The sequence below is a fragment of the Anomaloglossus baeobatrachus genome, chromosome 4, assembly GCF_048569485.1.
Source record: "Anomaloglossus baeobatrachus isolate aAnoBae1 chromosome 4, aAnoBae1.hap1, whole genome shotgun sequence".
NCBI classification, from domain to species: domain Eukaryota; kingdom Metazoa; phylum Chordata; class Amphibia; order Anura; family Aromobatidae; genus Anomaloglossus; species Anomaloglossus baeobatrachus.
The window spans coordinates 491,901,726-491,926,742 of NC_134356.1; the positions used below are offsets into that span (position 1 = coordinate 491,901,726).

Here is a 25,017-nt window from a genome sequence, read left to right on the forward strand (position 1 = left end):
CCTTGTACTATTTTTATACTGGGTTTCCCTATTGGGACCCCATTATTTATATAATGTGTACAATTGTGGTCCACGGGACCTAGGTATTTATTCCCTAGATTTGTGCTTGTAATGTCCTATACTATTTCCTTACTATTTATTGACATACTTTAATAAATTCTCTATTTTTGCACTTTAAAACTCCTTGTGCTCTTTTTTTGTTTACATCCTTCAACACAAAGCATAAAAACTGAGGAGCCCGTGATGCACGGGGGGGTGTATAGGCAGAGGGGAGGGGTTTACACTTTTAAGTGTAATACTTTGTGTGGCCTCCGGAGGCAGAAGCTATACACCCCAATTGTCTGGGTCTCCCAATGGAGCGACAAAGAAGAAGGGAATTTTGTTACTTACCGTAAATTCCTTTTCTTCTAGCTCTTATTGGGAGACCCAGACGATTGGGTGTATAGCACTGCCTCCGGAGGCCACACAAAGCAATTACACTAAAAAGTGTAAGGCCCCTCCCCTTCTGGCTATACACCCCCAGTGGGATCACTGGCTCACCAGTTTTAGTGCAAAAGCAAGAAGGAGGAAAGCCAATAACTGGTTTAAACAAATTCACTCCGAAGTAACCTCGGAGAACTGAAAACCGTTCAACATGAACAACATGTGTACCCGCAAACAAACCAAAAATCCCGAAGGACAACAGGGCGGGTGCTGGGTCTCCCAATAAGAGCTAGAAGAAAAGGAATTTACGGTAAGTAACAAAATTCCCTTCTTCTTCGGCGCTCTATTGGGAGACCCAGACGATTGGGACGTCCAAAAGCTGTCCCTGGGTGGGTAAAGAAATACCTCATGTTAGAGCTGCAAGACAGCCCTCCCCTACGGGGAGGCAACTGCCGCCTGCAGGACTCTTCTACCTAGGCTGGCGTCCGCCGAAGCATAGGTATGCACCTGATAATGTTTGGTGAAAGTGTGCAGACTCGACCAGGTAGCTGCCTGGCACACCTGTTGAGCCGTAGCCTGGTGTCGTAATGCCCAGGACGCACCCACGGCTCTGGTAGAATGGGCCTTCAGCCCTGATGGAACCGGAAGCCCAGCAGAACGGTAGGCTTCAAGAATTGGTTCTTTGATCCATCGAGCCAGGGTAGCCTTAGAAGCCTGCGAGCCTTTGCGCTTACCAGCGACAAGGACAAAGAGTGCATCCGAACGGCGCAGGGACGCCGTGCGGGAAATGTAGATTCTGAGTGCTCTCACCAGATCTAACAAATGTAAGTCCTTCTCATACCGATGAACTGCATGAGGACAAAACGAAGGCAAAGAGATATCCTGATTAAGATGAAAAGAGGATACCACCTTCGGGAGAAACTCCTGAATGGGGCGCAGCACTACCTTGTCCTGGTGGAAGACCAGGAAGGGAGCCTTGGAAGACAGCGCTGCCAGCTCAGACACTCTCCGAAGAGATGTGATCGCTACCAGAAAAGCCACTTTCTGTGATAGTCTAGAAAGTGAAACCTCCCTCAGAGGCTCGAAGGGCGGCTTCTGGAGGGCAACTAGTACCCTGTTCAGATCCCATGGATCTAACGGCCTTTTGTACGGGGGAACGATATGGCAAACCCCCTGTAGGAACGTGCGCACCTTAGAAAGTCGTGCTAGACGCTTCTGAAAAAAGACGGATAGCGCCGAGACTTGTCCTTTAAGGGAGCCGAGCGACAAACCTTTTTCTAACCCAGATTGCAGGAAAGAAAGAAAGGTAGGCAATGCAAATGGCCAGGGAGACACTCCCTGAGCAGAGCACCAGGATAAGAATATCCTCCACGTTCTGTGGTAGATCTTAGCAGACGTGGGCTTCCTAGCCTGTCTCATGGTGGCAACGACCCCTTGGGATAAGCCTGAAGACGCTAGGATCCAGGACTCAATGGCCACACAGTCAGGTTCAGGGCCGCAGAATTCCGATGGAAAAAAGGCCCTTGGGACAGTAAGTCTGGTCGGTCTGGTAGTGCCCACGGATGGCCGACCGTGAGATGCCACAGATCCGGATACCACGCCCTCCTCGGCCAGTCTGGAGCGACGAGTATGACGCGGCTGCAGTCGGATCTGATCTTGCGTAGCACTCTGGGCAAGAGTGCCAGAGGTGGAAACACATAAGGGAGCCGGAACTGCGACCAATCTTGCACTAGGGCGTCTGCTGCTAGAGCTCTTTGATCGCGAGACCGTGCCATGAAGGTTGGGACCTTGTTGTTGTGCCGGGACACCATTAGGTCGACGTCCGGCCTTCCCCATCGGCGACAGATTTCCTGAAAACACGTCCGGGTGAAGGGACCATTCCCCTGCGTCCATGCCCTGGCGACTGAGGAAGTCTGCCTCCCAGTTTTCTACGCCGGGGATGTGAACCGCGGATATGGTGGAGGCCGTGGCTTCCACCCACATCATAATCCGCCGGACTTCCTGGAAGGCTTGCCGACTGCGTGTCCCCCCTTGGTGATTGATGTATGCCACCGCTGTGGAGTTGTCCGATTGAATTCGGATCTGCTTCCCTTCCAGCCACTGTTGGAAGGCTAGTAGGGCAAGATACACTGCTCTGATTTCCAGAACATTGATCTGAAGGGTGGACTCCTGCTGAGTCCACGTACCCTGAGCCCTGTGGTGGAGAAACACTGCTCCCCACCCTGACAGACTCGCGTCTGTCGTGACCACCGCCCAGGACGGTGGTAGGAAGGATCTTCCCTGTGATAATGAGGTGGAAAGGAGCCACCACTGCAGAGAGTCCTTGGCCGTCTGGGAAAGGGAGACTTTCCTGTCCAGGGATGTTGACTTCCCGTCCCATTGGCGGAGAATGTCCCATTGAAGTGGACGCAGATGAAACTGCGCAAACGGAACCGCCTCTATTGCCGCCACCATCTTCCCGAGGAAGTGCATGAGGCGTCTTAAGGAGTGCGACTGACTTTGAAGGAGAGCCTGCACCCCAGTCTGTAGAGACCGCTGCTTGTCCAGCGGAAGCTTCACTATCGCTGAGAGAGTATGAAACTCCATGCCAAGATACGTTAGTGATTGGGTCGGTGACAGATTTGACTTTGGGAAGTTGATGATCCACCCGAACGCCTGGAGAGTCTCCAGTGCAACATTCAGGCTGAGTTGGCATGCCTCTTGAGAGGGTGCCTTGACCAGTAGATCGTCCAAGTAAGGGATCACAGAGTGTCCGTGAGAGTGCAAGACTGCTACCACTGCCGCCATGATCTTGGTGAACACCCGAGGGGCTGTCGCCAGACGAAATGGCAGAGCTACGAACTGAAGATGGTCGTCTCCTATCACGAAGCGTAGAAAGCGTTGGTGCTCTGTAGCAATCGGCACGTGGAGATAAGCATCTTTGATGTCTATTGATGCTAGGAAATCTCCTTGAGACATTGAGGCAATGACTGAGCGGAGGGATTCCATCCGGAACCGCCTGGCGTTCACATGCTTGTTGAGCAGTTTTAGGTCCAGAACAGGACGGAAGGAGCCGTCCTTCTTTGGAACCACCAAGAGATTGGAGTAAAATCCTCGCCCCCGTTCCTGAGGGGGGACAGGGATCACGACTCCTTCTGCTCTTAGAGAGTCCACCGCCTGCAGCAGGGCATCTGCTCGGTTGGGGTGTGGGGAGGTTCTGAAGAACCGAAGTGGAGGTCGAGAACTGAACTCGATTCTGTACCCGCGAGACAAAATGTCTGTTACCCACCGGTCTTTGACCTGTGACAGCCAAATGTCGCAAAAGCGGGAGAGCCTGCCACCGACCGAGGATGCGGAGGGAGGAGGCCGAAAGTCATGAGGTAGCCGCTTTGGAAGCGGTTCCTCCATTTGCTTTCCTGGGGCGTGAGTGAGCCCGCCAGGAATCTGAGCTCCCTTGTTCTTTCTGAGTCCTTTTGGACGAGGAGAATTGGGCCTTGCCCGAGCCTCGAAAGGACCGAAACCTCGACTGCCACTTTTTCTGTTGAGGTTTACTTGCTCTGGGCTGTGGTAAGGAAGAGTCCTTACCCTTGGACTGTTTTATGATTTCAGCCAATGGCTCACCAAACAGTCTGTCTCTAGATAATGGCAAGCTGGTTAAGCATTTTTTGGAACCAGCATCTGCTTTCCAGTCCTTTAACCACAAGGCTCTGCGCAAAACCACGGAATTGGCGGACGCCATAGCGGTACGGCTCGTAGATTCTAGGACAGCATTGATAGCATAGGTCGCAAACGCAGACATTTGCGAAGTTAGGGACGCCACCTGCGGTACTGCTGGATGTATGATAGCATCCACCTGTGCTAAACCAGCTGAAATAGCTTGGAGTGCCCACACGGCCGCGAATGCTGGAGCAAACGACGCGCCGATAGCTTCGTAGACAGATTTCAACCAAAGGTCCATCTGTCTGTCGTTGGCATCTTTAAGTGAAGCGCCATCCTCTACTGCGACTATGGATCTAGCCGCAAGCTTGGAAATTGGGGGATCCACCTTTGGACACTGGGTCCAGCGTTTGGCCACCTCAGAGGGAAAAGGATAACGGGTATCCTTAGAACGTTTAGAGAAACGCTTGTCTGGATGAGCGTCGTGTTTCTGGATCGATTCTCTGAAGTCAGAGTGGTCCAAAAAAGCACTTAATTTACGCTTGGGATACAGGAAATGGAACTTCTCCTGCTGTGCAGCTGCCTCCTCTGCAGAAGGGGCTGGGGGAGAAATATCCAACAGTCTATTAATTGCCGATATAAGGTCATTAACCATGGCGTCACCATCAGGGGCATCCAGATTGAGAGGGGCCTCAGGATTAGAATCCTGATCACCGTCCTCAGTCTCATCACAGAGAGACTCTTCTCGTTGAGACCCTGAGCAGTGTGATGACGTGGAGGGTCTTTCCCAGCGAGCTCGCTTAGGCTGCCTGGGACTGTCATCTGAGTCAGAGACTTCAGCCTGTGATGCTTGAGACCCCCTTGGAGCACGGATTAGTTCCAACTGAGGGGGACCGGAGAGCATAGACACAGCAGTGTCCATGGTCTGAGTAACTGGCCTGGACTGCAAGGTCTCCAGGATTTTTGTCATAGTCACAGACATTTTATCAGCAAAAACTGCAAAGTCTGTCCCCGTCACCGGGGCAGGGTTCACAGGCGTCTCTGCCTGGGCTACCACCACATTAGGCTCTGGCTGACGAAGTGCCACTGGGACTGAACATTGCACACAATGTGAGTCATTGGAGCCTGCCGGTAGATCAGCCCCACATGCAGTACAAACAGTGTACACAGCCTCTGCCTTGGCACCCTTGCGTTTTGCGGATGACATGTTGCTGCTTCCTCAGAGCAGTACAGGGTGTCCAGCCAAGAAGCGACCTTACAGTGCAACTATATATATATATATATATATGGTACCAAGAAAAAAGTACACTAATATAACACTGAGGCACTAGTGGGGCCAGCACTAAAGTGCTGCTTACCGCCCGCTTATGAGCGGGTGTGTGGGCGCCGAAATCCCTTTAGTCTGGGTCTCCCAGAGCCTGCTGCCTTTCCCCAGCCAGACCGCATATGTAATGGCTGCCGGCGTCCTTGTGGAGAGGGGGGGCGGGCCCTGGGCGTATACAGACGAAGAGCGGGAAGCCTGCTTCCCACTGTGCCTAGTGAGAGGGCTGGAGCATGTAAATAAAGCTCCAGCCCTCGGCGCTGCCTATTGAGCAGCGTCTCTCCCCTACCCTGATTGACAGGGTGGGGGCGGGAACGAAGCGGCGCTAGGCCGCAGAAGCCGGGGGCTAAAGTTAGAAGCGCCGCCGCCGTAAAAGCGCGGTCGGCGCAAAGTCCCCGGCGCACCACAAGTCGCAGCTGCGCCGCCGCTCCAGGAGCGGTCGGCGCAGTAGTTCCCAACCTGTAACGTCACTCAGCAAAGCTGCAGTGACCTAACCCCAGCGCACAGCGCTACTGTCCCCGGCGCACTATAACGCTCAGCAAGCCTTGAGAGTGTCCGTGCCTGCCGGGGACACAGAGTACCTGAAAGTTGCAGGGCCTTGTCCCTGAACGGCACTCCCGCTCCAAATCCAGCAGGTTCTCTGGGTCTGTGGATGGAGCCCGGCCCCAGGGCTTGGTGGCCGGCAAGATCCCACTTCCACAGAGCCCTCCAGGGGATGTGGAAGGAAAACAGCATGTGGGCTCCAGCCTCTGTACCAGCAATAGGTACCTCAACCTTACAAACACCACCGCGGGTGAGAAGGGAGCATGCTGGGGGCCCCATATGGGCCCTCTTTTCTTCCATCCGATATAGCCAGCAGCTACTGCTGACTACAAACAGTGGAGCTATGCGTGGATGTCTGACCTCCTTCGCACAAAGCAGAAAACTGGTGAGCCAGTGATCCCACTGGGGGTGTATAGCCAGAAGGGGAGGGGCCTTACACTTTTTAGTGTAATTGCTTTGTGTGGCCTCCGGAGGCAGTGCTATACACCCAATCGTCTGGGTCTCCCAATAGAGCGCCGAAGAAATAATGGTTTGCAGCCCCCTCACACATTATGATGCCCCCCCTCACCCAGCCAGTATAAAATCCCACACAGTAAGCAGCTGTCATAGCCCCCATCATAACATAATGGCACTACAGCATGATATCCTCCGACCCCCCCATTATGATTCCCCACAGCCAGACACAAAGTGATTCCTCTAGTCACCCTATCCCTGACAAAAAATAATAAACAAATTCTACTTGCCTAGACTTGTTTCCTTGATGCACTGTTCTGTGCAGACTGAAGCGTCCTATAGCAGGCGCAATGTAGTAACATCACCACATCTGCTGCGCTGAGACTCAGACGCCTGGACTAAATGGTCAGAGATCCAATAGCTCCCTATTCCAACATTGTATTTAACACTAGAAGTCCCAGGAATTTCGAGCTTCATAGGGTTTCAATGGTAGAAATGTTAAATGACCCCTCTCTGGGACTTCTAGTGTTAAAGGAGTTGTCTAGACTTAAAATATGAGCGCAAACTTGTAGCCTATGTGACTGCAGACTTGTGAATCCTTACATCATGCGCTTTGAGGATTCTTCAGGGCCAGAAAAAGCAGATGCATGACCGCAAGTATATAATTTGCATACATGAGATCATGTGCCAACTAGCTGGGCGCAGCCTCGTTCAATGCAAGTGGTTTGAGCGAGACCCGATACTCTCTAGTTGGATTGTGGCCGGAAATATGCAAATCACATATGAACGTCCGCTCCCCGCACCGGAGAATCCTCATAGTGTGTAGTGTGAGGATTGATAAGTCTGCAGTCACATAATAGTGACACAGAGCAACTGCAGACTTGTAATGTAAGGTTGGACAAGCCCTTTAAGTATATTTACAAACAAAGGATGCAGATGCCATTGAAATCGAGCCAACGGGCACACAAAGTGGCAGTTATCTCAGGTCTGCTCTAAAGGCATATCCTATGGTATGGAATTTCCTATGGAATTCTTCTAAAGCTTTTTTGATATATCCTATGGTCTGTCTTGAATCCAGAACATGTGTAGAGAATCAAAGGGAAGATCTATGGGTAAAGTGGCCAGGTAGTCAAATATCTATGAGTACATACCATTGGTTGGCCTGGAGTTGGTGGTTTCTCAGCATCGCTGTCTGAAGAAATATCATCAGCGTCTCCAAACAAATCAGAGGCGCCCTTTTTTCCCTCTGTTAAAAGAAATGATTAAAAATGGAATTTTATGCACAACATTTAAATGGGATTGATTAATATGTGATAAACAGGAAATAAGAGATAACGAGACAATATGTCCCCTATGTATAACAGCTCAGAATAAAGTAAAGCAAATCAGCTCCACTGAAGAGGCTGCAAGAGGAGTGATCAAATAGAAAAGTAGTAGAGGATTTACATTTGTCATCTGCCCCAAGATCCAGATGACTTACTGCAGGCCTGTTTATTCAGACACAAATTAGGCTCAGTTCACATGGCGAATTTAATATTCTGTTGATCTGTTATGGTTTAGGAGCAGACAAATAGAATTCATGACCAAAACGGATCTGTTTGCCCACTACAGCAAACTAAAGAGAGGCCCTACTGATACTTCTGGGATCCTGATGAAGACACCAGACCATCGTTGAAACGCATTGATGGACTCTACCTCCCACTTCATGCCTTTTTGTTGTTTTTTTCCCTTTGAGTAACTTTTTAACAATAAAATAGTGACTTATTCTACATCTTGTTGGATCCACTTTTCATTCCATCTGGACTTCCTCAACCAGTAGTGCCAAGGCTCAATAATTTCCTCCAGACTTTATTTATGGGATCAGTCTGGTATTTATTTGATATCTGGTTTCTTAGAACAGAAAAAAAATCTTCTGCATGCTGTGCTTTGTCTTCCGTTCTAAAAATTGACACAAAACTGATCCCCTAGTAATCAATGGGATTCCACTGCTCTCCTTTCTATCAGTTATCAAATGGATCCATTTTTTTTACATGATTTACCCATTTGTGTGTAAAGTGCAGCAAACAAAGAACTCCAAAACATGTGAACAGAGCTTACAAAGCCTTATGACACTGCCTAAGATGGTAATACAGAGGGGTCATACAGCGTTTAAAGAGATTCTGTCACCAATTTTTATTACCTCATCTGAGTGCAGCATAATGTAGGGAAGGAGGTCCTGATTCTAGCAATATGTCACTTAGTTTACTGGGTGCAGCAGTTGTGACACAATTAAGAGTTTTTAAATGTAGCATACTGCAGAGCTGAGAAAGCTAACCCCACCCACACCACAACTTCCTGTGTACACTGTATATTGACAGTGAGCTGCTAATCAGAGCACATGGTGTGGTCAGACAAGGGCGCATGTTCCTGGTTGTCCAAATTATCTCCTTGTGATAAAACCTTCATGTAAGTAAACAGCAACACACAACCTAATAAGTGACATTCTGAAATTTGCGTTTCAACCCCTATCTCCAGGAGTCTTTAGATTACATAACAGGTTTTGGTTGACAGATTCCCTTTTTTTCCAGAAATCAATAATACACAAAAAAAAAAAAAAAAAACAACAACTTTGTAATAACTTATTAGAGAAGAAGGGAATTTTGTTACTTACCGTAAATTCCTTTTCTTCTAGCTCTTATTGGGAGACCCAGACGATTGGGGTATAGCTACTGCCCTCTGGAGGCCACACAAAGCACTACATCAAAAGTGCAAGGCCCCTCCCCCTCTGGCTATACCCCCCCCGTGATATCACGGGTTCTCCAGTTTTAGTGCCAAAGCAAGAAGGAGGAAGCCAATAACTGGTTTAAACAAATTAACTCCGAATAACATCGGAGAACTGAAAAACCGTTCAACATGAACAACATGTGTACCCGCAAACAACAAAAAAACATCCCGAAGGACAACAGGGCGGGTGCTGGGTCTCCCAATAAGAGCTAGAAGAAAAGGAATTTACGGTAAGTAACAAAATTCCCTTCTTCTTCAGCGCTCTATTGGGAGACCCAGACGATTGGGACGTCCAAAAGCTGTCCCTGGGTGGGTAAAGAAATACCTCATGTTAGAGCTGCAAAACAGCCCTCCCCTACGGGGGTGTCACTGCCGCCTGCAGGACTCTTCTACCTAAGCTGGCATCCGCCGAAGCATAGGTATGCACCTGATAATGCTTGGTGAAAGTGTGCAGACTGGACCAGGTAGCTGCCTGGCACACCTGTTGAGCCGAAGCCTGGTGACGAAATGCCCAGGACGCACCCACGGCTCTGGTTGAGTGGGCTTTTAGCCCTGAAGGAACCGGAAGCCCCGCAGAACGGTAGGCCTCTAGAATTGGTTCTTTGATCCATCGAGCCAGGGTGGCTTTAGAAGCCTGCAACCCCTTGCGCGGACCAGCGACAAGGACAAAAAGTGCATCGGCACGGCGCATGGGCGCCGTGCGGGAAATGTAGATTCTGAGTGCTCTCACCAGATCTAGCAAACGTAAGTCCTTTTCATACCGGTGAACCGGATGAGGACAAAAAGAAGGCAAGGATATATCCTGATTAAGATGAAAAGAGGATACGACCTTAGGGAGAAACTCCGGAATAGGGCGCAGCACTACCTTGTCCTGGTGGAACACCAGGAAGGGAGCCTTGGATGACAGAGCTGCCAGCTCAGACACTCGCCGAAGCGATGTGATCGCAACAAGAAACGCCACTTTCTGTGACAGCCGAGAAAAGGAAACTTCCTTCAGAGGCTCGAAGGGCGGCTTCTGGAGAGCAACTAGTACCCTGTTCAGATCCCATGGATCTAACGGCCGCTTGTACGGGGGCACAATATGACAGACCCCCTGCAGGAACGTGCGCACCTTAGAAAGACGTGCTAGACGCTTCTGAAAAAACACGGATAGTGCCGAAACTTGCCCTTTAAGGGAGCTGAGCGACAAGCCCTTTTCTAACCCCGATTGCAGGAAGGAAAGAAACTTGGGCAATGCAAATGGCCAGGGAGACACTCCCTGAGCAGAGCACCAGGATAAGAAAATCTTCCACGTTCTGTGGTAGATCTTAGCCGAAGTCGACTTTCTAGCTTGTCTCATTGTGGCAACGACTCCTTGAGATAATCCTGCAGATGCTAGGATCCAGGACTCAATGGCCACACAGTCAGGTTCAGGGCCGCAGAATTCTGATGGAAAAACGGCCCTTGGGACAGTAAGTCTGGTCGGTCTGGCAGTGACCACGGTCGACCGATCGTGAGATGCCACAGATCCGGATACCACGACCTCCTCGGCCAGTCTGGAGCGACGAGTATGATGCGGCTGCACTCGGATCTGATCTTGCGTAGCACTCTGGGCAAGAGCGCCAGAGGCGGAAACACGTATGGGAGCTGAAACTGCGACCAATCTTGAACCAAGGCGTCTGCCGCCAGAGCTCTTTGATCGCGCGACCTCGCCATGAATGCCGGGACCTTGTTGTTGTGCCGGGATGCCATTAGGTCGACGTCCGGCACTCCCCAGCGGCGACAGATTTCCTGAAACACGTCCGGGTGAAGGGACCATTCCCCTGCGTCCATGCCCTGGCGACTGAGGAAGTCTGCTTCCCAGTTTTCTACGCCTGGGATGTGAACCGCGGATATGGTGGATGCTGTGTCCTCCACCCACATTAGAATGCGCCGGACTTCTTGGAAGGCTTGCCGACTGCGCGTCCCTCCTTGGTGGTTGATGTATGCCACCGCTGTGGAGTTGTCCGATTGGATTCGGATCTGCTTCCCTTCCAGCCACTGTTGGAAGGCCAGTAGAGCAAGATACACTGCTCTGATCTCCAGAACATTGATCTGAAGGGTGGACTCCTGCGGAGTCCACGTCCCCTGAGCCCTGTGGTGGAGAAATACCGCTCCCCACCCTGACAGACTCGCATCTGTCGTGACTACTGCCCAGGATGGGGGCAGGAAGGATCTTCCCTGAGACAATGAGGTGGGAAGGAGCCACCATTGTAGGGAGTCCTTGGCCGTCTGGGAAAGCGAGACTTTCCTGTCCAGTGACGTTGACTTCCCGTCCCATTGGCGGAGAATGTCCCATTGAAGTGGGCGCAGATGAAATTGCGCAAAGGGAACTGCTTCCATGGCTGCCACCATCTTCCCTAGGAAATGCATGAGGCGCCGCAAGGGATGCAACTGGCCCTGCAGAAGAGATTGCACCCCTGTCTGTAGTGACCGCTGCTTGTTCAGCGGAAGCTTCACTATCGCTGCTAGAGTATGAAACTCCATGCCAAGATACGTTAGTGATTGAGTCGGTGATAGGATCGACTTTGGAAAGTTGATGATCCATCCGAAAGACTGTAGGGTCTCCAGCGTAGCATTCAGGCTGTGCTGACATGCCTCTTGAGAGGGAGCTTTGACCAATAAATCGTCTAGGTAAGGGATCACCGAGTGTCCCTGAGAGTGCAAGACTGCTACCACCGCCGCCATGACCTTGGTGAAGACCCGTGGGGCTGTCGCCAGACCAAATGGCAGAGCTACGAACTGAAAATGGTCGTCTCCTATCACAAAACGTAGAAAACGTTGATGTTCTGTAGCAATTGGCACGTGGAGATAAGCATCTTTGATGTCTATTGAGGCAAGGAAGTCTCCTCTGGACATTGAGGCAATGACAGAACGCAGGGTTTCCATCCGGAACTTCCTGGCGTGCACATGTTTGTTGAGCCGTTTTAGGTCCAGAACAGGACGGAACGAGCCGTCCTTTTTTGGAACCACAAAGAGATTGGAGTAAAACCCTTGCCCTTGTTCCTGAGGAGGGACTGGGATCACCACTCCTTCCGCTCTTAGGGAGTCCACCGCCTGCAGCAGAGCATCTGCTCGGTCTGGATGTGGGGAGGTTCTGAAGAACCGAGCTGGAGGACGAGAATTGAACTCGATTCTGTACCCGCGAGACAAAATGTCCGTCACCCACCGGTCTTTGACCTGTGACATCCAAATGCCGGAAAAGCGGGAGAGCCTGCCCCCGACCGGCAATGCGGAGGGAGGGGGCTGGAAGTCATGAGGTAGCCGCTTTGGAAGCGGTACCTCCATTTGCTTTCTTGGGGCGCGTGTGAGCCCGCCACGAATCTGAGTTTCTTTGCGTCCTCTGAGTCCCTTTGGACGAGGTAAATGGTGTCTTGCCCGAACCTCGAAAGGACTGAAACCTCTGCTGCCACTTTTTCTGCTGAGGTTTGGTTGTTCTGGGTTGTGGTAAAGAGGAGTCTTTACCCTTGGACTGCTTAATGATATCAGCCAATGGCTCGCCAAACAGTCTATCTCTAGATAAAGGCAAACTGGTTAAACATTTTTTGGAACCAGCATCTGCTTTCCAGTCCTTTAACCACAAGGCTCTGCGCAAAACTACCGAATTGGCGGACGCCATTGAGGTGCGACTGGTAGATTCTAGGACCGCATTGATAGCGTAAGACGCAAACGCCGACATCTGCGTGGTAAGATGCGCCACTTGCGGCACTGCTGGATGTATGATAGCATCCACTTTTGCTAAGCCAGCTGAAATAGCCTGGAGTGCCCATACGGCTGCGAATGCCGGAGCAAACGACGCGCCGATAGCTTCATAGACAGATTTTAACCAAAGGTCCATCTGTCTGTCATTGGCATCTTTAAGTGAAGCGCCATCCTCCACTGCAACTATGGACCTAGCTGCGAGTTTGGAAATCGGGGGGTCTACCTTTGGACACTGTGTCCAGCGCTTGACCACCTCAGGGGGGAAAGGGAAACGCGTATCTTTAGATCGTTTAGAGAAACGCCTTTCTGGGTGAGCGTCGTGCTTCTGGATTGATTCTCTGAAGTCAGAGTGATCCAAGAAAGCACTCAATTTACGCTTGGGATAAAGGAAACGAAACTTCTCCTGCTCTGCCGCTGCCTCTTCTGCTGAAGGGGCTGGGGGAGAAATATCCAACAGCCTATTGATGGCTGAGATAAGGTCGTTTACCATGGCATCCCCATCAGGGGTATCCAGGTTGAGAGGGGTTCCAGGAATGGATTCCTGATCACTCTCATCAGACACATCACAGGGAGACTGATTGCGCTGAGACCCTGAGCAGTGTGATGACGTCGAGGGTCTTTCCCAGCGAGCTCGCTTAGGGTGGCTGGGGCTATCATCTGAGTCATAATCCTCGGCCTGTGAAGCCGGGGACCCCCCTGTGGGCTGGATTAATTCCAAGTGAGGGGGGACCTGAGGACAGAGGCCTCGCCGTGCCCAAAGACTGAGCCCCATGCATAGATTGCAAGGTTTCAAGGATTTTTGCCATAGACAGAGACATATTATCAGCAAAAACTGCAAAGTCTGTCCCTGTCACCGGGGCAGAACTTACAAGCGTCTCAGCCTGGGTCACTACCTCTCCTGACTCCGGCTGGCGAAGCAGCACCGGGTCGGAGCATTGCACACAATGGGAGCCTGCTGGTAGATCAGCCCCACATGCAGCACACGCAGTACACACAGCCCTGGCCTTGGCAGCCTTGCGTTTTGAGGATGGCATGTTGCTGCTTCCACAGAGTGATCTGGGAGAGCAGCCAGAAGCGACCTCACAGTGCAAGAAAAACAATATCTATATATCTGTACACAGTACACCGATACACCGTGAGGCACTAGAGGGACCAGCACAGAAAAATCGCTTACCGCCCGCTTAAAAAGCGGGTGTGTGGTCGCCAGATAGCCCCTAGTCCAGGTCTCCCAGAGCCTTGCGTCCTTCCTCCAGCCCGACTGCATGTAATGGCTGCCGGCGTCTGAGAGGAAGGGGGGCGGGCCCTGGGCGTTCCTGGCTAAGAGCGGGAAGCCTGCTTCCCTCTGTGCCTAGTGTGAGGGCTGGAGCATGTAAATCAGGCTCCAGCCCTCGTCGCTGCTAGCGAACAGCGTCTCTCCCCTACCCTGAATGACAGGGTGGGGGCGGGAACGAATCGGAGCTGCCGGCGTCCTAGGCCCAAAAAGCCGGGGACTCAATTTATAACCGCCGCCGCCGTAAAAGCGCGGACGGCGGATCCCCGGCGCACCACAAGTCACAGCAGCGCCGCCCGGTCCAGAGGGGGTCGGCGCTGCGTTCCCATACACAAAAAATCCCCCAGTAATCTGTAGGGACACCAACTCCAACGTTGCGGTCCCCGGCGCACTACAACACCCAGCCAGCCCGGAGTGTGTCTGTGCCTGCCGGGGACACAGAGTACCTGTATGATGCAGGGCCTGTCCCTGATCGTACTCCTGCTCCGTCTCCATCAGGTTCTAATGGGTCTGTGGATGGAGCCCGGCGTCAGAGCTGAGAGGCCGGCAGGATCCCACTTCCACAGAGCCCTACAAGGGGATGTGGAAGGAAAACAGCATGTGGGGCTCCAGCCCCTGTACCAGCAATAGGTACCTCAACCTTACAACACCATCCAGGGGTGAGAAGGGAGCATGCTGGGGACACTATATGTGTCCTCTTTTCTTCCATCCGAAATAGTCAGCAGCTACTGCTGACTAAAATCTGTGGAGCTATGCATGGAATGTCTGACCTCCTTCGCACACAAAGCTAAAACAGGAGAACCCGTGATATCACGGGGGGGGGTATAGCCAGAGGGGGAGGGGGCCTTGCACTTTTGATGTAGTGCTTTGTGTGGCCTCCAGAGGGCAGTAGCTATACCCCAATCGTCTGGGTCTCCCAATAGAGCGCTGAAGAAATCTTCTCTCCTCCAGAATTTATCTTTTAGTCTCAAAACAAAGTTGAAATCTGCCTTCACTGAATACAGACTTTCCCATTAGAGATGGGAGATGACCGTTGGTGCTCATGAAGTGCTATGAAGAACTGTAACGGTGGTCTCGGGAGAACTTGCAGCAGAATCTGTATGTCTGCCTCTAGCTCCTCCCCCTCCATAGCATTTTAAAAGCACCACTGTCATCTCTCTCAGTAATGTCTGTCTTCACTGAACACAGATTTTACCCCTAAATTTAGAGTGACAGATCAGTCCAGGAGGAAAAAGAAGCTGATTTGTCTGATAAGAGATAACAATATGCACTACTGATTTATGAATAGCTTGAGGAATTACAAATGACACTGATCCTAATATTTTACCAAGGACAGTAACTGAATATAAAGACTATATCACTGTAAAGGTAGAAATAACAGACTTATAGAAGGTCACCTTTGGCTGTTTCCCCATCACTGTCTAACTCAGAGTCTGACTGGGGCTTCCTTTTCTTATGCCTTTGTCGTACAATCTCTTCTTCACTGTCGCTGTCTTTTCCAGATACTATGAAAGGAACCAGAAAATGTTACGCCCACAAAATACATTTTAAAAACCACAAAGTGCCTGATTGTAAAGTTCTACAAACTATATATTGGTACAGATGAAAGCTAGGAGTGAAACAGACCTGATTTGTGCTCTTGTTCTTCACCACCTGAAAGTTGATGTTCATCATCAGAGCGATGGCCATCAAGTTCATCGTCATCCGAATGTTGTCTCTGATCGTCATCCGAATGTTGTCTCTGATCGTCATCCGAATGTTGTCTCTGATCGTCATCCGAATGTTGTCTCTGATCGTCATCCGAATGTTGTCTCTGATCGTCATCCGAATGTTGTCTCTGATCGTCATCCGAATGTTGTCTCTGATCGTCATCCGAATGTTGTCTGTGATCGTCATCCGAATGTTGTCTGTGATCGTCATCCGAATGTTGTCTGTGATCGTCATCCGAATGTTGTCTGTGATCGTCATCCGAATGTTGTCTGTGATCGTCATCCGAATGTTGTCTGTGATCGTCATCCGAATGTTGTCTGTGATCGTCATCCGAATGGTGCAGCTCTTGGTCTTCATCATCTGAATGTTGTTGCTCATCATCTGATCGCTGCCGTTCATGTTCATCCTCTGAATGCTGAAGCTTTGGCTCTTCATCATCTGATCGTTGATGATCCTGTTCTTCATCTGAATGCTGTCTCTCATCATCAGAATGTCGCTGATCATGGTCATCATCATCCGAGTGATGGCTGCGCTCGTCCTCATCAGACTGATGGTTTTTATGGTCTTCTCCATCAGACTGCCTGTGCATCTCCTCATCCGATCTCATATTTCTCTCATCATCTGAATGCTGCGCTTCATCCTCTGAGATTTGGATTTTGTCCTCATCATCAGACTGGTCACTTTTATCCTCCCGTCCCCATTTTTCGTCCTCAGAATGGACATCTTTTTCTGACCCTTCCACTTCAGAGTGGTGGCTGCTGTCGTCAGACTGGTGTCCTCTATCGTCAGATTGGTGTCCTCTATCGTCATCTTCATCTTGAAAGTTTTCGGAGCCACTGTGCTGCTCGGCATCTGATTGATCATTTTCCTCTTGCTCAGAATGGACGTTACCTTCAGACTGATTATCCGACCTTTCGGAACGGTTGTAACTACCACTGTGTTGGGACCCAGCATCATCCTCACTGTCATCTCCAAAAAGTTCTCTGTTGCTGGGTTTTACAGCAGACTGTCCATCATCGTCATCATCCCGTTCACTGTCACTAGCAGAAGCGTTACTCACAGAACCGGCGGCGTTCCTGGGTTCGGAGTCAGAGCCAGATCCAGAGCGAGAGTCTCCTGAAAGAGGAAATAATAGGTCAGGTTATCTGACCCCAGCACTACACCACACAGATGGCTCCAATTCCACAGGGGCCGTTCCTTCTGAACCTTGAGGACTGCAGCAGTCAGTTCACAATTCTATTTAAAGAATAGGTGCCATCAAAAAATTGGAGGGGCAAAAATGTAACGTATGTTTTATTTATTTCTATTTTTGTAATATTAGCATTTAATAGTATAAAACTCTAAAAATAATTTTAAAAAGTTTTGATATTTCAAACGTTTAAACACGAGAGAGCAGCGGCTGAAACTGGCATTACAAGTGCAGGAAATGTGGATGGGATCTGCTCACAGGTCTGACATCACTGCTCTCCTCCCCTTCTGGGTGTCCGCAAAAGGATAAGGGAGAATGATAATATGTGCTGTGATTAGATACGTGGACTGTGTGATACACTGGGGTTAGATACAGAGATCAGTGTAGTGTATCATATATGATGAGATTAGATACAGGGCCCAGCAGAGTACCACACAGGATGGGATAAAGGCCCATTTACACACTGCAACATCACTAACGACTTCGCTGTAACATCACCGCTTTAGCGACGTAATAGCGACCTCCCCAGCGACATTGCAGTGTGTGAAACACATCAGCGACCTGGCCCCTGCTGTGAGGTCGCTGATCGCTACAAACCTTTCAGGACCATTTTTTGGTCCTTTGTTTCCCGCTGCGCAGCATGTATCGGTGTGTTTGACACCATTACAACAACTTCGTTAGCGACTTCCCTTTCAAATAACTGCTTTGACACGTCCCCAATGACCAGCGAGGTCGTTCTGCAGGTCCGTTTCGCTGCTGCGTCGTTGGCCATGTTTGCCTGTTTGACAGCTTACCAGCGATTCACCAGAGACTTTGTAGCGATGCCAGCCAGGTTGGGATCGCTGGTGGGATCGCTAGAAGGTCTCAGTGTGTAAAGGGGCCTTTAGACATGTGGTCTCACTGCATCCACTTCTATGGGAGCACTGGTGTAATGTGTGTAATATGGGGTGCATCACAGATGATAAGCATTAGATACACGGCCCTGGGATAAGGTATCACATGATAGCTATTAGATACACAGCTCTGCGGAGGCATGACAGGATTGCTATTAGATACATGGCACGAAGGGGGGTATGACATGGTGGCTATTAGATACAAGGATCTGGGGGGGTATGACATGGTGGCTATTAGATACAAGGATCTGGGGGGGTATGACATGGTGGCTATTAGATACAAGGATCTGGGGGGTATGACATGGTGGCTATTAGATACAAGGATCTGGGGGGAGTATGACATGGTGGCTATTAGATACAAGGATCTGGGGGGGGAGTATGACATGGTGGCTATTAGATACAAGGATCTAGGGGGGGGTTAGTATGACATGGTGGCTATTAGATACAAGGATCTGGGGGGGGGGGGGGGGGGGGGAGTATGACATGGTAGCTATTAGATACAAGGATCTGGGGGAGTAGGACATGGTGGCTATTAGATACAAGGATCTGGGGGGAGTATGACATGGTGGCTATTAGATACAAGGATCTGGGGGAGTAGGACATGGTGGCTATTAGATACAAGGATCTGGGGGAGTGGGACATGGTGGCTATTAGATACAAGGATCTGGGGGAGTGGGACATGGTGGCTATTAGATACAAGGATCTGGGGGAGTAGGACATGGTGGCTATTAGATACAAGGATCTGGGGGGAGTATGACATGGTGGCTATTAGATACAAGGATCTGGAGGGGGGGTATGACATGGCGGCTATTAGATACAAGGATCTGGGGGGGGGTATGACATGGCGGCTATTAGATACAAGGGTCTGGGGGGGGTATGACATGGCGGCTATTAGATACAAGGATCTGGGGGGGGGGTATGACATGGCGGCTATTAGATACAAGGATCTGGGGGAGTATGACATGGAAGCTATTAGATACAAGGATCTGGGGAAGTATGCCATGGCGGCTATTAGATACAGCTATTAGATACAAGGATCTGGGGGAGTATGACATGGTGGCTATTAGATACAAGGATCTGGGGGGGTATGACATGGTGGCTATTAGATACAAGGATCTGGGGGGGTATGACATGGTGGCTATTACATACAAGGATCTGGGGGGGTATGATATGGTGGCTATTAGATACAAGGATCTGGGGGAATAGGACATGGTGGCTATTAGATACAAGGATCTGGGGGAATAGGACATGGTGGCTATTAGATACAAGGATCTGGGGGAATATGACATGGTGGCTATTAGATACAAGGATCTGGGGGAATATGACATGGTGGCTATTAGATACAAGGATCTGGGGGAATATGACATGATAGCTATTAGATACAAGGATCTGGGGGAATATGACATGATGGCTATTAGATACAAGGATCTGGGGGAGTATGACATGATGGCTATTAGATACAAGGATCTGGGGGAGTATGACATGATGGCTATTAGATACAAGGATCTGGGGGAATAGGACATGGTGGCTATTAGATACAAGGATCTGGGGGAGTATGACATGGTGGCTATTAGATACAAGGATCTGGGGGAATAGGACATAGTGGCTATTAGATACAAGGATCTGGGGGAGTATGACATGGTGGCTATTAGATACAAGGATCTGGGGGAGTATGACATGATGGCTATTAGATACAAGGATCTGGGGGAATATGACATGATGGCTATTAGATACAAGGATCTGGGGGAGTATGACATGGTGGCTATTAGATACAAGGATCTGGGGGAATAGGACATGGTGGCTATTAGATACAAGGATCTGGGGGAGTATGACATGGTGGCTATTAGATACAAGGATCTGGGGGAATAGGACATGGTGGCTATTAGATACAAGGATCTGGGGGAGTATGACATGGTGGCTATTAGATACAAGGATCTGGGGGAGTATGACATGGTGGCTATTAGATACAAGGATCTGGGGGAGTATGACATGGTGGCTATTAGATACAAGGATCTGGGGGAATATGACATGGTGGCTATTAGATACAAGGATCTGGGGGAGTATGACATGGTGGCCATTAGATACAAGGATCCGGGGGAATATGACATGGTGGCTATTAGATACAAGGATCTGGGGGAATATGACATGGTGACTATTAGATACAAGGATCTGGGGAATAGGACATGATGGCTATTAGATACAAGGATCTGGGGGAATATGACATGGTGGCTATTAGATACAAGGATCTGGGGGGAGTATGACATGGTGGCCATTAGATACAAGGATCCGGGGGAATATGACATGGTGGCTATTAGATACAAGGATCTGGGAGGAATATGACATGGTGGCTATTAGATACAAGGATCTGGGGGGGGGGGGGGGAGGAGTATGACATGGTGGCTATTAGATACAAGGATCTGGGGGGGGTATGACATGGTGGCTATTAGATACAAGGTTCTGGGGGGGGTATGACATGGTGGCTATTAGATACAAGGATCTGGGGGGGGTATGACATGGTGGCTATTAGATACAAGGATCTGGGGGAGTATGACATGGTGGCTATTAGATACAAGGATCGGGAGGGGGGGGGGGGGGGGGGAGTATGACATGGTGGCTATTAGATACAAGGATCTGGGGGGGGTATGACATGGTGGCTATTAGATACAAGGATCGGGGGGGGGGGGGGTATGACATGGTGGCTATTAGATACAAGGATCCGGGGGGGGGGGGGGAATATGACATGGTGGCTATTAGATACAAGGATCCGGGGGAGTATGACATGGAGGCTATTAGATACAAGGATCGGGGGGGGGGGGGGGGGGGGGGGGGGGGGGGGAGTATGACATGGTGGCCATTAGATACAAGGATCCGGGGGGAGTTTTGACATGGTGGCTATTAGATACAAGGATCTGGGGGGGAGGTATGACATGGTGGCTATTAGTTAGATACAAGGATCTGGGGGAGTATGACATGGTGGCTATTAGATACAAGGATCGGGAGGGGGGGGGGGGTCTATGACATGGTGGCTATTAGATACAAGGATCTGGGGGGGGGGGGGGGGGAGTATGACATGGTGGCTATTAGATACAAGGATCTGGGGGGGGTATGACATGGTGGCTATTAGATACAAGGATCTGGGGGGGTATGACATGGTGGCTATTAGATACAAGGATCTGGGGGGGTATGACATGGTGGCTATTAGATACAAGGATCTGGGGGAGTATGACATGGTGGCTATTAGATACAAGGATCGGGAGGGGGGAGGGGGGAGTATGACATGGTGGCTATTAGATACAAGGATCCGGGGGGAGTTTGACATGGTGGCTATTAGATACAAGGATCTGGGGGGGGGGGTATGACATGGTGGCTATTAGTTAGATACAAGGATCTGGGGGAGTATGACATGGTGGCTATTAGATACAAGGATCGGGAGGGGGGGGGGTCTATGACATGGTGGCTATTAGATACAAGGATCTGGGGGGGGGGGGGGGGGGAGGGGGAGTATGACATGGTGGCCATTAGATACAAGGATCCGGGGGGGAGTTTGACATGGTGGCTATTAGATACAAGGATCTGGGGGGGGGGTATGACATGGTGGCTATTAGTTAGATACAAGGATCTGGGGGAGTATGACATGGTGGCTATTAGATACAAGGATCGGGAGGGGGGGGGGGGGTCTATGACATGGTGGCTATTAGATACAAGGATCTGGGGGGGGGGGGGGGGGGGGGAGTATGACATGGTGGCTATTAGATACAAGGATCTGGGGGGGGTTATGACATGGTGGCTATTAGATACAAGGATCTGGGGGGGTATGACATGGTGGCTATTAGATACAAGGATCTGGGGGGGTATGACATGGTGGCTATTAGATACAAGGATCTGGGGGAGTATGACATGGTGGCTATTAGATACAAGGATCGGGAGGGGGGGAGGGGGGAGTATGACATGGTGGCTATTAGATACAAGGATCTGGGGGGGGGGGGGGGGGGGGAGTATGACATGGTGGCTATTAGATACAAGGATCTGGGGGGGGGTATGACATGGTGGCTATTAGATACAAGGATCTGGGGGGGGGTATGACATGGTGGCTATTAGATACAAGGATCTGGGGGGGTATGACATGGTGGCTATTAGATACAAGGATCCGGGGGGGGGGGGGGGGATGACATGGTGGCTATTAGATACAAGGATCGGGGGGGGGGGGGGGAGTATGACATGGTGGCCATTAGATACAAGGATCCGGGGGGGAGTATGACATGGTGGCTATTAGATACAAGGATCGGGGGGGGGGGGGGGGGGCGAGTTTGACATGGTGGCTATTAGTTAGATACAAGGATCTGGGGGAGTATGACATGGTGGCTATTAGATACAAGGATCTGGGGGAGTATGACATGGTGGCTATTAGATACAAGGATCTGGGGGAATAGGACATGGTGGCTATTAGATACAAGGATCTGGGGGAGTATGACATGGTGGCTATTAGATACAAGGATCTGGGGGAATAGGACATGGTGGCTATTAGATACAAGGATCTGGGGGAGTATGACATGGTGGCTATTAGATACAAGGATCTGGGGGAGCATGACATGGTGGCTATTAGATACAAGGATCTGGGGGAATAGGACATGGTGGCTATTAGATACAAAGATCTGGGGGAATATGACATGGTGGCTATTAGATACAAGGATCTGGGGGAATAGGACATGGTGGCTATTAGATACAAAGATCTGGGGGAATATGACATGGTGACTATTAGATACAAGGATCTGGGGGAATAGGACATGATGGCTATTAGATACAAGGATCTGGGGGGAATATGACATGGTGGCTATTAGATACAAGGATCTGGGGGAGTAGGACATGGTGGCCATTAGATACAAGGATCGGGGGGGGGGGGGGGGGGGGGGAGTATGACACGGTGGCTATTAGATACAAGGATCTGGGGGGGGTATGACATGGTGGCTATTAGATACAAGGATCTGGGGGGGGTATGACATGGTGGCTATTAGATACAAGGATCTGGGGGAGTATGACATGGTGGCCTATTAGATACAAGGATCGGGGGGGGGGGGGGGGGGGGGGGGGGGGAGTATGACATGGTGGCCATTAGATACAAGGATCTGGGGGGAGTATGACATGGTGGCTATTAGATACAAGGATCGGGGGGGGGGGGGGGGGGGGGGAGTATGACATGGTGGCCATTAGATACAAGGATCTGGGGGGGGGGGGGTATGACATGGTGGCTATTAGATACAAGGATCTGGGGGAGTATGACACGGTGGCTATTAGATACAAGGATCTGGGGGAGTATGACATGGTGGCTATTAGATACAAGGATCTGGGGGAGTATGACATGGTGGCTATTAGATACAAGGATCTGGGGAGTATGACATGGTGGCTATTAGATACAAGGATCTGGGGGAATAGGACATGGTGGCTATTAGATACAAGGATCTGGGGGAGTATGACATGGTGGCTATTAGATACAAGGGATCTGGTGGAGTATGACATGGTGGCTATTAGATACAAGGATCTGGGGGAATAGGGACATGGTGGCAATTAGATACAAGGATCTGGGGGGAGTATGACATGGTGGCTATTAGATACAAGGATCTGGGGGAGCATGACATGGTGGCTATTAGATACAAGGATCTGGGGGAATAGGACATGGTGGCTATTAGATACAAAGATGTGGGGCAATATGACATGGTGACTATTAGATACAAGGGATCTGGGGAATAGGACATGATGGCTATTAGATACAAGGATCTGGGGGAATATGGCATGGTGGCTATTAGATACAAGGATCTGGGGGAGTAGGACATGGTGGCTATTAGATACAAGGATCTGGGGGGGGAGTATGACATGGTGGCTATTAGATACAAGGATCTAGGGGGGGGGGGGGGGGGGGGGGAGTGTGACATGGTGGCTATTAGATACAAGGATCTGGGGGGGGGTATGACATGGCGGCTATTAGATACAAGGATCTGGGGGGGGGGGGTATGACATGGCGGCTATTCGATACAAGGGTCTGGGGGGGTATGACATGGCGGCTATTAGATACAAGGATCTGGGGGGGGGTATGACATGACGGCTATTAGATACAAGGATCTGGGGGAGTATGACATGGAAGCTATTAGATACAAGGATGTGGGGGAGTATGACATGGCAGCTATTAGATACAAGGATCTGGGGAAGTATGCCATGGCGGCTATTAGATACAGCTATTAGATACAAGGATCTGGGGGAGTATGACATGGTGGCTATTAGATACAAGGATCTGGGGGGGTATGACATGGTGGCTATTACATACAAGGATCTGGGGGGGTATGACATGGTAGCTATTAGATACAAGGATCTGGGGGAATAGGACATGGTGGCTATTAGATACAAGGATCTGGGGGAACATGACATGGTGGCTATTAGATACAAGGATCTGGGGGAATATGACATGGTGGCTATTAGATACAAGGATCTGGGGGAATATGACATGATGGCTATTAGATACAAGGATCTGGGGGAATATGACATGATGGCTATTAGATACAAGGATCTGGGGGAGTATGACATGGTGGCTATTAGATACAAGGATCTGGGGGAATAGGACATGATGGCTATTAGATACAAGGATCCGGGGGAATATGACATGGTGGCTATTAGATACAAGGATCTGGGGGAGTATGACATGGTGGCCATTAGATACAAGGATCCCGGGGGAATATGACATGGTGGCTATTAGATACAAGGATCTGGGGGAATAGGACATGATGGCTATTAGATACAAGGATCTGGGGGAATATGACATGGTGGCTATTAGATACAAGGATCTGGGGGAATATGACATGGTGACTATTAGATACAAGGATCTGGGGGAATAGGACATGATGGCTATTAGATACAAGGATCTGGGGGAATATGACATGGTGGCTATTAGATACAAGGATCTGGGGGAGTATGACATGGTGGCCATTAGATACAAGGATCCGGGGGAATATGACATGGTGGCTATTAGATACAAGGATCTGGGGGGAGTATGACATGGTGGCTATTAGATACAAGGATCTGGGGGGAGTATGACATGGTGGCTATTAGA

At 50.1% G+C, this 25,017-nt stretch overlaps 1 protein-coding gene across 1 annotated transcript in view; it reads right to left on the bottom strand.

The window, feature by feature from the left end:
• Nucleotides 1-25,017, bottom strand: part of LEO1 (LEO1 component of Paf1/RNA polymerase II complex) — a 155,423-nt gene that overhangs the window by 81,472 nt on the left and 48,934 nt on the right. The window contains exons 4-6 of the mRNA XM_075343672.1: nt 15,756-16,955; nt 15,527-15,634; nt 7,528-7,622 (exon numbers count right to left, since the gene is read on the bottom strand). Of these exons, the coding sequence (XP_075199787.1) occupies nt 7,528-7,622; nt 15,527-15,634; nt 15,756-16,955 (1,403 nt within the window). The remainder of the gene's footprint in view (nt 1-7,527; nt 7,623-15,526; nt 15,635-15,755; nt 16,956-25,017) is intronic.